At 38.2% G+C, this 12,748-nt stretch overlaps 1 protein-coding gene across 1 annotated transcript; it reads right to left on the bottom strand.

Moving 5' to 3' along the window:
• Positions 1-3,722: 3,722 nt before the first annotated feature.
• LOC149290635 (NGFI-A-binding protein 1-like) lies at positions 3,723-12,541 on the bottom strand. The gene is made up of 7 exons (XM_089488542.1): positions 11,729-12,541; positions 9,625-9,758; positions 9,183-9,234; positions 7,954-8,077; positions 4,635-4,787; positions 4,229-4,378; positions 3,723-3,814 (listed from the first exon to the last, which is right to left on the bottom strand). The coding sequence occupies exons 1-7, from the start codon at positions 12,539-12,541 to the stop codon at positions 3,723-3,725; spliced, it is 1,518 nt and encodes a 505-aa protein (XP_089344668.1).
• Positions 12,542-12,748: the final 207 nt, after the last annotated feature.

Genomic DNA, 12,748 nt, shown 5'->3' with positions numbered 1-12,748 from the left:
GTAAATGAGTCTAGCTGATAGGGAGGCATATCAGCAAGAAAATAGGTTATTCACCTGTGGACACAAACAAGAATTTAAGCACAGTGACCAGTGGTTCATGTTATCGCATGTTTTAATGATACCTTTACTAACTAGTTTACCTTAGACTGCATAATGAGCCTACAAGCTGTGTGTATTTTATAGACTTGTGCATTCATATTCGGGCGAACATGAAAACAAGTACGAACGGTGCATTTTCGTTGGTTGATGTTAGAGGAGGCCCCTGCAGGCGACTAATAGGCTCACTCGCACGGCCCTTTAACTCCTGACGGCACAACTTGGCCTGGGGAGGCCATGGTCTCCCCGCTCCAAGAGTTAAAGGTCCGTACGAGTGACTCTATTGGTCATTCGTATTTAACTCTTGGATCAGCCAAGTGCTGTGTCAGGGGCCCTGCCAGCGACCAATAGAGACGTTGGCTGATCCAAGAGTTAAAGAGCTGTACGAGCGACTCTATTGGTCGTCGGCAGGGAGCTCCTCTGACATTGGTTGATGGCAGACGAGTCCCCTGCCAGCACCTGTACTTCATTGGTTGATGACAGATGAGCCCCCTGCTGGCGACCAATAGAGTTAGTGCCAAAGCTGCTGCGTAGTGCGTACCACGTTAACCCTGTATTAACCCCTTCTGCAAAAGACGCCAAAAAAATGAACACAAAGAATGTACATGAATATTCACCCGAATCGAAAACAGGAACGGGCGAATATTCGTAGAATACGAAGATTTTTCCCCCCATGAAGACGAACACGAAGAGTTGGACGGCGCCCAAGTCTAGTATTTTATATGGTCAATATGACCGCCCTAATTACATCTCAATAATTAAAAGCAATATAAAATCTGTTTCTAACAGATTCATGTTCATGTTTTTAAAAGTGCACTAAAACATATCTTCAATAAACGCACACAATTAAAAATCAATACATTATATCCTTTAATTATAAGAAGTTAAATACATTAGTGTTTCTAAAATAAAATTGACATCTACAGGATCTGTGAACTTATAAACAAGAAGGCTTTTTTCTTTGCTCGTCACTAAACATAAAACACCAGCGTAACATTAAGACATTAAAGCACAAAGTATGTGTTAGGTTTTAAATATATATTAATCTGTGCAAATGATTTTTATGCACATAGACCCAGATAAAATGTATTCAAATCATGACTCTCGATTAGTAGATGTCTACTGGAGAGATTATGATAGTGACAGCTCATGGGCTGCTGGAAAGGAGAATGAGATTGACTGTTTCAAAATCCAAAATGTATAGAATACCTTATAGTTTTGGGGATTTGCACATTTGCTCTGACCTGGTAATATTTGACAAAAGAGCAGAATCTGAAAATTTTATTTTACATCATAACTTATGAACAAGGAAAGAACTGTACATTTACTGTTGAATACACATTATTAAGTCAGTCTATGAAACCTGCTGAAATTGAAGCAAAAGAAAATAATTTCCCTATGGTTTCTTAACATCGAATTAACAACGCAACACTTCTGAAGGATTACAGTGATTTGAGACTATATTGCACACAACACATCACATTTTGTTTACAATGAAATTAAGGCTTGTGTGACTACTCCACCTAATAACGCTGACAAAGACAAACATGTGAATTAGGCCTATTTTGTATTATCGCGACAGTCACAGGGTATGTGGCAGAATAAAAAAATATAATGGAATTATGCTTCATGGCTTTAGCTTGGAACCATACCTTTCAAAAATTTGGGGGGGCAAAGGTTTATATGGCTATATCCAGTGAAAAGAAAGAAGAGCAGTGATTTGTTGTAGGCTACGTTATAGGTGAGGCAAGGGGTGCTTGTTAGAACCAGAGGCCATAGGCTAAAACTAGAGGGTCAGAGGCTTACATGTAATGTAAGTACATTTTACTTTAGTGAACATGTGGTAGATAAATTAACCAACTTCTCAATAGAAGTGGAAGAGCCTAACCCAGTGAGGGGATTCGAACATGCATTGAATTGGTATTTGACTATCCTGCATATAAAACATGACCAATGAAAGATTAAGATTTGAGCTTGAAACATGGGTCAAAGGGTGGTATTTAAGGATATTTTACCTTGAAAAGCCTTGTTCAAGATTGTATTGACCATTATATCTGATTTGTGCAATAAAATGGTTGCAACCTTCTGACATGCGTCAAAAACTGTAAAATATGACTGCTGTTTTGTTCCATGCCATTAAAATTTAAGGTAGCTTGATTGTCATAAACGATGAATAAATTTGATGATTTAACATCAGCAGTTTTCTTGAATACAGATAAACTCTTTTAGATTTATTTAGTGGGGTCCTAGAAAGTCATTGTTTAAAAAAAAAAAGAGGCTTTAAAAAAGAAACACCGGGTTGCAAAAGCCCCAAATCATACTCCAAGCCATCATGTGTCATTATGAAATGGTAACTTGCTTTACTGGGTTTGCCCAGTTTATTATTTGGATTTATTACGACTTTGTTAAAGGAAGTGAATCAGTACTGTTTACTATTGTGTACGAAAGTGTCGAAATTAAGTCAGGTACCAGACCAACCATAACTAGTACTGCAGTGATGTATAGCTCATTTAACCCTTCACCATCAATACAACACCCTAATATTTTAAAGCAATATGTTTTCATAATCCTGAGTTAAAATAATTGTTTCTCTAGATTCTCTGAAACAAATGTGAACATGTTCCATTTATAACTGAAAACTGTATAACCCCCCCCCCCCTTTGCACCTGATGAGTTTAGGTATTTGTATTACAGACAAGGTTTGGGCAATATGCAATTATTGAGAGATGCTATCATCAGCAAGCTACAACTACATTCTAGCACTGAAAGAGATTTACCCAAAGATGATATGATATTTGGAACAATAATGGTTCAAATCACTTCTTAACCCATAATATCAGAATACAATACTCCAGAGCAACTAGATATTGATTACAAAGGTAACTGTTCAAACGGACATTAAAACCACAACACTGATATGATTATTTGTGTTTCATATACAGGTAGGTACATATACAGGATGAGCTAAAGACAAAAACAGCAAAGGCTTCTGGGTATGGCATAATAAAATGTTATTCTGCTGAACAAGACTCTAAAACATCAGAGCAGGTTGCAAAAATAGGACTTTTCACAGTACTTAAATATTACACGTAACCTATTTATGACATAGACATACGATCCACATAAGACCCTCTACTTACTAACATATATTCATTCACTATTGTCTTATTGCAAGCTTATTATTGTGCCAGTCTAAATCTCTTTCCTGTAATATCAAGAAAATCTCTACACTAATATGAGTAATATTAGTTTCTAAAGTACAATAGACACGGAAATTTCAAGTAAAATGTTCTGTATTCATGTTTTTTTTTTTTAATTGAATACATGTTTTAACACCTATATGTTTTATCATTTACACAAAAAAATTACATTTTACATTCTTAAATATTGGAAACCCACTGTATTAATTTGTGAGCTGTCTTATCGTAAAATGCTTTTAAAGGAATGTGTAACGTGGATTGTATCTGCAGTCCCGCATCTTTTGTTGACCAATGGTATCAGTCTGTAAACTTTGGCTTGGAATTCGGTATTGTATATATATATTGATGAGGCAACACTGGTGAGAGTTTAAGGCTTGCATGTGGCGGTGTCAAACTCCCGATGAGGTGAGCAGATTGTCTGGCCAGCTATCTGGTATCTTCTGGCTCTAGTTTGATGATTTTCCTTTCTGAGTTGTTTAAGGCTGTCTGTGAGTAATCTTTTAGTATCCCAAGACTATCTACAAAAGGTTAAAAGAAACATAGAGAGACATTAGGAAATCACAAACTTTATTGAATTATTAAATACCAAAGGGGATTTAACACGGTACAGAGGGAAGTGTATCTCAAAGGAGGAGAAATATTAGGGTAGAAGTCATAATCTAAAAACGAGGAGCATGGTAGAACGGCCTCCAGCAGAAGTGTGGAAATGTAAACATGCATGGAATAGGTATATGGCTATACTGACTAGATGGCTTAATGATCGTTTCATATGAAAATTCTATGTTTCTATGTAAGGAACTATGTAAGGCCTGTGCACTGTCCTACTGTTGGCCCAATAAAACACTTCATCCCCTTTTAAGCTTGGTTCTGATACCCTGCACTGAACAGTAATGCATTTACTTCACGTTACTAGAGGATGTGCACTCTCTTACCTGAAGATGAAGAGTTAGTCTCACTGCATGAATATAATCTGCTGAGTTCATTGCACATTTGTTTCCCTAAGTGTTGTTCACCATCTGACATCACTTGCTGTAGCTGTCGGCCCTGATGATTTGACATTCGAAGATTGAGTGGCCTCTCACCTGAAAAATGAAAATCCTGTTATGGCACAATCAGAGGTAAATGACTGCATGACCCTGCAATTGGTAGGAGCATTGGCACACCACTGGACCTGTCATTTACCAACAAACCAACTGGACAATTTATATTGCAACTGATATTTAGCAATAATATTTTATTAATAATGAGCTTTCCCACTGATTATGGGAGTTCCCCCCCATAAAATAACGGGTTATGTTTTTTGTATCATATTCTGTGGCTAACTGATATTGACCTTACCTTGACCTTCAGAACTATCTGATGCCATAGCTGTGGGACTGCTTTCCTCTGAATTTTGTCGGTACGGTCCTGTAGAAAGACATCTTTCTGGATATTGCAGCCTTTCGTACCCTGAGTTACGGAAAATCTCCATCTGTTTTGCCATCACCTTTTCTAGTTGTACCTTAAATATATAAATAATATATATAATGCAGATCAGGCCACATATAATATTACTGTTTTCCACACAAATGTTTGTATATTATTATATTGATGTACTTGAAGTCACATCATTATTATTATTGCTTGAGTCTCCTGTCTGTCCCAATTTGTTCTGTTTGCCTGTAATCAGAGGTAGGGCTACCACATAGGCAGAGTATGCAGCTGCTTAGCCCTCAATGATTTACAGCGACACCATCCAAGGAGGACATTAGTTAAGCATGACAATGTTCTGAAATAATGTTTCAAACTTATTTGATTTGAAAACAAAGAAATTAACATGTTGGCCTCCTAAATTTGTACAAAAGCAAATTAATTGCTTGTCATAAGGATCAGAGCCGTAATTTTCTGGGGGTTTTTTGCCTGTAACCAGGTACAATATATATCATATATATGATACAAGCAATGCTGCCTCCATCTTACAATTATATCTGATGTAATTCTAAAGAAACCTAAAACTATGCCTGAGGAATAATTAGTGTGAAGATCATCTAGTAGCAGAACTACAAGATACTTAAAATGTATCACAAAGAGGAAAAATCAATGATAAGTTTAAAGAAGTAAAACATTTTTTTTTATGTTGTTCTGTTTAAATGAGGGGTCCCCACAACAGCAATTGAGCATGCACTCTGCCCCCAAAAGACGTTACAACATCAGAACATCAGCGATCGACGTGTTATTGCTGACAACACTCCAGCTGATTTATCCACAAGAACTAGGCTAGACTGTAATTTCATAATACATTGTATATGCTATTCATATTGGCTTCAAACAGGCACTTTTAACTTTGATTGTGCTTTTAATATAGTAGCTATTGCATATTTTTTTCAACTCTATTTTCTTTTTTTTTTGCACTATACTAAACCTTTGCCTTTAATCTCTCCAAAAGCAAAGCGGCTTTGCTTTTATACCAGCAATTTTTGTATTATATTTTATGTATTGTTTTACTCATATATTATAATTAAAATTGTATTCCGTATCCCAGCTCCTTGAAATAACCCTGCATTGAGAATGGGGACTGAGAACTCAAACGTTTAACTCTCAAGCAAGCTGCACCCATTTGTAATTATTGATGGTGTGCCAGCATTGTTGTATATACAAAAACCACATGAAGAGACGTGCCTATACGCAACAAACTGTAACCTGTCCAGAATTATAATCTTAGAGGTGAGTTGGATAATAAAACTAGCAGTAGTCAAAGAGGATGAAATAAGAGAGCGAATTAAAGGAAACCTTGGGTTACTATACTTCTATAGTACTATACTCCAGCTATGAGCCCACAACCCAATGGAAGTATCCATTTTATGGCAATGACTAGAGCCTCAATGTTATATGTACCTCGCCATCAAAAAGGTGGACAACACTAGCATATATAATCCTATAAAAGATATGAACACTTTACACTTTAATAGAACTTGACACACAATATTAAAGCATTTAATTTATGCAGATAGGGAAGAACTCCAAACTGAAATAATACTTTAATCTCTGCTGACAGCAGGAATGCAGAGACAGCACTGTTGTTTCAGATGGCACTATAAACGATGGTCACAGCAGGGAACCAAGACGTGATGTCATATGGCATGTATAGAAAAGTTAATAATCCGCCTGCTAGCTGTGGGATGGTTGTACATGCTGTGGGGGACTGAGGTGTGAAATAAAGTGCTAGATGTGAAATACCCGATAATTAGCCAAAGTACAAAAAAGAGGTGTGTAAAAAGATTCAGCCTAATTAGGAGACCTCATGATCTGGTACTACTCCACCTCTCACACAGTACTGTTTTTGCAAGCATATAGGGATCTGGTGTGGTATTGTAGCAGTGTTAGTAAAATGTATAGGAGAGCTGTGATCTGTGTAATGATTACCATTGAAAAGCACTAGTGTATTACAAAGATATATGAAATCAACTGCCCATGATAAAGATGTATGTGTAGCCTGAATCAATTTCCTGTTCCGAAATCCTCACCCACATTTCTTCAACTCTAATTTCCGTCTTTCACAAATGTTATACAGTATATAAACAATATATATTATATATATATATATATAAATATATATATATATATATTTACATGTCCTGACATAATAACAATAATATGTTCCTTAGCATGTCAAATGTTAAAGTTCATGACAGAGAAATTCTGAAAAGTATGGTTTGTTTGGATGGGTTGCCAGGAGAAAGTCTATTCTCTCTAAAAAAGAATATGGCAGCAAGGCTTAGGTTTGCAAAGTTGCATCTGGAACTTTCTGGAACAGATGAGCCTAAAGTGGATTTGTTTGGCCATAATGCACCTTTGCCAAACACAGCATTTAAGCACAAACACCTCAAACCAACTGTGAAACCTTGCAGTCATTAAGTCAACTATGAACTCCTCTGTATATGAAGGTATTGTAGACTCAAATGTGAGGCCATCTGTCCGACAGATAAAGCTTGGCTGAAATTGGATCATGCAACAGGACAATGATCCTAAACACACTAGAAAATATACAACAGAACGGCTGAAAAAAGAAGAGAATTAAGGTGTTGCAATGGTCCAGTGAAAGTCCAGACCTCAACCCGGTTCAAATGCTGTGGGGGGAAATTATAACAGCTGCACATAAACAAATTCCCACAAACCTCAATGAACTGAAGCAATGTTTAAGTTATTGCTGCTAAAGGTGGTTCTACAACCTACTGACTCTTAAGGTGTACTTTGTTTTTCACACATGGCTTTTCCATTTTGGCTTTATTTTTGTTGACTACACATGACATTGTGTAATATGTTATGCGTCGTTGTTCATCTTGATTGGTATTATGTCCTGATATGTAAAACCATGTAATTCAAAGAGGGTGTACTTTCTTTTTCACAAGAATGTGTATATATAGCTTCTTTCCAGTTTCCTCTCTTTAAATTTTGATCCCCCTACCTTCAGCTCACATATCTTTCAAAGGGGCATCATCAGAGGTCCCGTGCTACTATGTCTGATGTCACCTTTGGCACTGCAGGAAGGGAATGGGGGTCATAAGAAAATGGGAGGATAACCATGCAGATCAGGATAACCAGGCAGCTTCCATGTTATACACATAAAAACATTACATAGCAGTGTAACCGTATAATGCAGGATTTCTTTAGCATGGACTCACCTGCAAATTGTGAGCTGCTGCCTCATCTCCTTTAGCTTTTGCCATCGTAAGTTGTTCCTTTAGTGATTCAAGCTGCTGGTGAAGAGCTAGTAGTGTCTCCTGATAATCTGAGAAGCTGTCCTGTGGCAAGTGAAATTTTATTTTAGCCAAATATAGAATCAACTCTGTTAACAATTTCAGCGCATTTTGGGTTAACACACACATTGAATAAAAATGATTTCTATATATATTGATATATCAACATGCAATAAAGGCTTAAGAACAATGTCTGTAAATGGACAGTAATGGCTTATAAGTTCTCTTATTTAAAGCAGGAAAAAAGGCTCACTTTAATTTACATTTCCAGTTGTTTTGGTAAATAAATTAGAATCCAATTCATGTTACTGACTACAAGATGCAAAGATAATGAAAATGAAACATAAAGCAGCCCCCTAACCTACTATAAATCGCAGAAATCCTGGACCAACAAAAGTATTACATTCCATAACTTTTTCATACATAGAAACATATGTTGTACTACACTTGTGAACAAACAGTCATACTATGAAAACATAGTAACGCATGGCTGTGCAATCCATGACCCTTTAACTGTTAGATAGCATCAGTTACCACTGATAGATTTCAAGATTTATGACAGTTGTAATGCTAGAGTTGCACCAGATAGAATGTCATTCAAAAGCACAATCAATATTTATAATAGTATAAAATGGTTTATTTGAGCAGTGGCAGAATGATGATTGTGGGAGCTGCAACTCTAAAACAGCATTGCACATATAGGTGAGCCACTCCTTACTTAGACCTATAGTAGCTTGATTATTTATGGCTCACTGGGAGATGCTCTGGCTTTAAAAGCAGATTAATCTGAAGAATCGTGGTGAATAGGCATTTTTTTATTTTTATTTAAGTGGGAAAACACATGGTTTGCCAATAAAGACATTCCTTTGTAAATAACCACACAGCTCAATCTGTCTATTGTTGAAGCAAGCCAACATTTAAAAACAGAGAATACGATTAACTGAAATTCATAAAATCCAATACATATATTTATAACAGATTTGGCTATTTTCCTTTACAGGAAATGTAGATTGAACTATGATTTAGCATTTCACATGAGACTATCACAAATGTTATCAAAAGTTAATAAAATAAAGTAGTAAACTGAAGGAATGTTTTCACGATGCAGCTTTGACAGACTTGAGTATTTGTGGAGAAAATCCCACCTCACCTCTGTTTTGATTCTCTTGGGTGACGGCTCATCATTGTCCTCACATTTGGATCTATAATTGAAAAAGTAGAAGATAAGGATGTGCGGATTTACATAAACTTTACAAGAAGGGTAATCTAATCACAAATTTAAAGGGACAGCAAAAACAAAATATTTTTTTCAGACATCAGTGAACCAACCAATATTGGCTCATTGATGTCTTTAGTTTTGCTAAATACGTTATTTCAATCAGAAAATGTGCTCATTTGGTGTCCCTGGGGTTGCCGTGAGTTTCTACGCAGACAGCACCTCTGGGTCTTCTAGGCACCGGCACTGCGAGTCCCGTTTACTCTCCCCTACTGCCAGGTTCCAACCCTGACAGTGTTAGAAGGGACCATTTTCTACTTTGTGTTAACAAAGTATTCAAAGCATCCTTATCAGATGTGAATTTCCAAGCTCTTACTTGCTGGTTCTGTATGTGTACTTATAAGTGACTTCCCGGGAGATCTGTCGTGCAAGAGTGAAAAGCTCATCCCTCCTGGTCAGCAGAGCAATGTCCTTCATGCAAAGTTGAGCTGCAGCTTCATTCACTGTTAGCTTAAAGAGAAAAAAATATGCTCAAATTGTTAAGAGGCTAATTGGATGAACTAAGCTACTAAAAGCGCATTACTGTTTAAACACAGCCATATGTTTAGTGACCTAAATGTGGTGGTTGAGCAGGAAAGGTCACCAAATATCAACTATCTCATACCTACCAAAATGTCCTGTGTCCAAAAGGGGACACTCATGTTGAGGGTATAACAAGAGCTGGGGCGAGTCACAAAAGTGGGCTGGGGGCTTGTCCACCTAACTCCCTTCCCCAAACAGCCACCCTAGAATGCTATGGGGCACGTCGGAGCAGCAAGGAGGTTTGTCACATTTGTCATTGCTTTCTCACCTCCCTGTGAGAGTAAGTAACATCAGTGGATTTCCCCCAACTGGCACAGCTCCCAGAGACAGCAGCAGGACAGTGCATGAAAATCAGGACTGTCTTGCGAAAACTGGTGGTATGCTGTCTACAATGGATGCTTTCGGGTCTGCAAATAAAGGATGTTTATTGGAACATCAGTTCTATTCTACAAAAGGTGTTTTCCCATTAAACTTTCCTTTTTAACACTTTATAGTTGTGTTAGCTATGCATTAAGAAGGATCAGCTTAGCCCTTCTCGGAAGCAACATGTTGGGGTCTTCATGACCTATAGTAAATTAAGTGCGTATATCTTGTATCTCACTGAAATACACCTATTAGGAAGATGAACATTTTCGTATTTGATTTAAGGAAAGAACAGTCAGCTGGACGAGTCAGCCAACTGGTGGGAGTTCTACACATTTGTATCTTCCTAAAAAGCTGGAAAACACAAGTTCTTTCTATTTTTTTTAACTAATCTCGTTGAAGAGATTTCGATTTCCAGCTCTGACATACCATCTACCAAAGGCATACCTTTTCTATTTTTTTAACTAATCCCGTTGAAGAGATTTCGATTTCCAGCTCTGACATACCATCTACCAAAGGCATTTAATTGTCACGCGCGCCGCCGCGGCACGTACCTTTGGGGCTCGCGGTGGCTCGTCCGTCACTGCCGCCGACGCCGTGGGCACGCAACGCCGCGGCCTGTATGTTAGTACCATCTCCTATTTAAGCCCCATTTGTTTCCACTGTCTTTACCCGTTCAAAGTGTTATGCTTTTTGGGTGTGCTGTTCCCTGCCATTTTCTCTATTGCCTTGTGTACCGACCTTTGCCTGTTATTTGACCACAATTCTGCGCTGCCTGCCTACGACCCCGGACCTGTTTAACCGTTTATGCTTCTGATCTGCCTGCCTTGACCTCGGACCTGTTTAACCGTTTATGCTTCTGATCTGCCTGCCTTGACCTCGGACCTGTTTAACCGTTTATGCTTCTGATCTGCCTGCCTTGACCTCGGATACGTTTGACCTTGCTGCCTGCCGTTGCTCTTGATATCGGACTGTTTACTGGACTTCTCTACGTCTACATATCTGCATAGTTGGATCCTCCTTCGCTACCTGACCCCGTGACATTAATTTAATGCAAATAGTAGATTTTATGTGAAAACTGCTTTTGAATCTTACTATTTAACTATTAGCCCAATTAGTTGAAAAACTTTCCATGCTCTGTGTACATGGATTTCGAAAGAATGTGCATGTGATTCTAGAGATTTACATGATTGCAATTATCATGTCTGAGTTTAGTGCAGTTTATACATAGTTAAATTCAACAGAATTCAGGAATTCAGGAATATATTTCCTGCAGACTAAATCCATTCCTAAACCCACGTATAGTAAAAACAATTACATTGAAAATTCCCCCCAATAAAATCACATTTGAACTGTCAGAGACCCAAAACATTGTTTTATTTAACAGCCCTGTGTAATTTTACAAAACACAACTTCTTAGTTCTCTGTATAGAACCCTGCCAACGGAAACGTTCTGAAAAAAAATTTTCTTGCAGACAACCGTCACATGCTTTTTGCCACCCATTTCAGTGCGGACCACTGAAACCTATGTTTACCTCATGAAGTGTTAAGTGCTTCCCATCCTTTCTTTTGGAGTCAAATCTTCCATAGATCGCACTGTATTTGCGTATTTCATCTTCTCTGCGCGGGTCTTCATTTGACATCTCAAAGATATGTCCAACCATCTTCCCCATCTTCTTGTTGGTCTTCAACAATTCTTTCACCTCATTCAAATCACTCTTGGGCAATGAAGGGATCAACCGTTCAACGCATTCAGCAACAGAGAGTGCAGCTGCAGCATCCAGCGTTTCAGTAGTGTCTCTAGGGGATGCAGGTGAACCTAAGTCAGCTGGGGAGAGGCTGTGTTCACTCTCTGTGGTATGGTGGCTTGGCCAGTGCCGCCCTTCACTGCTGGTCTGTAGAGGAGAATTTCCATCAGACTTCCCAGAGCCCACACTTTGCACACATGTTGTTGCTGCACACTTTGGGATCTTTAAGTGTGGTTCCCTGGTATTGTTGTTCCTTTCATAACTGCTTGAGGTTATTCCAAGCAAAGAAGGGGAAGATTCTGGGAGTTTATAGATTGGGATACTACTGACTGGTAAGGAGGTTAGAGGCTGGTTAAAAAGACTCGGGTTAGTAACCCAATCTCGCAATGCCTTTTGCAGTCTTCTAACATGAAGAGGTTTACTGGCCATTCCAACCAATGCCATTATCTCAAGGAACTCCTCTTCTCCTGCTTCACAGAGCTGCTGGACATCATCCCCTCCCTGTTGGATAAAGGCATCAAAATATGACAGGAGGTTGGCACGTTGTAATATCCGGTACAGCTGAAGCTCTCCCAGGGTTCTAGGTAATGCGGTTGCCATGGCTGGTCAACAGGTGAACCTGGAAAAAAACACAAAGAACTTTGTTTAATTAAGATTAAACAAAAGTATTTTTTACAATGTAATGCCACACAGCAAGACATACCGTAACTGCTGCTTTTACGTCTAATGGTTAAAATACATTGACAGTGCTGTTACAACAACATAGTTACATATTTTTAGCGAGGCAGAAAAACATAGGCCCATCAT

This window comes from Sceloporus occidentalis, unplaced genomic scaffold, assembly GCF_023333645.1.
Source record: "Sceloporus occidentalis isolate IW3139 unplaced genomic scaffold, rSceOcc1.0.p SCAF_38, whole genome shotgun sequence".
NCBI lineage: Eukaryota > Metazoa > Chordata > Lepidosauria > Squamata > Phrynosomatidae > Sceloporus > Sceloporus occidentalis.
This window is presented reverse-complemented; position numbering and strand designations above follow the sequence as displayed.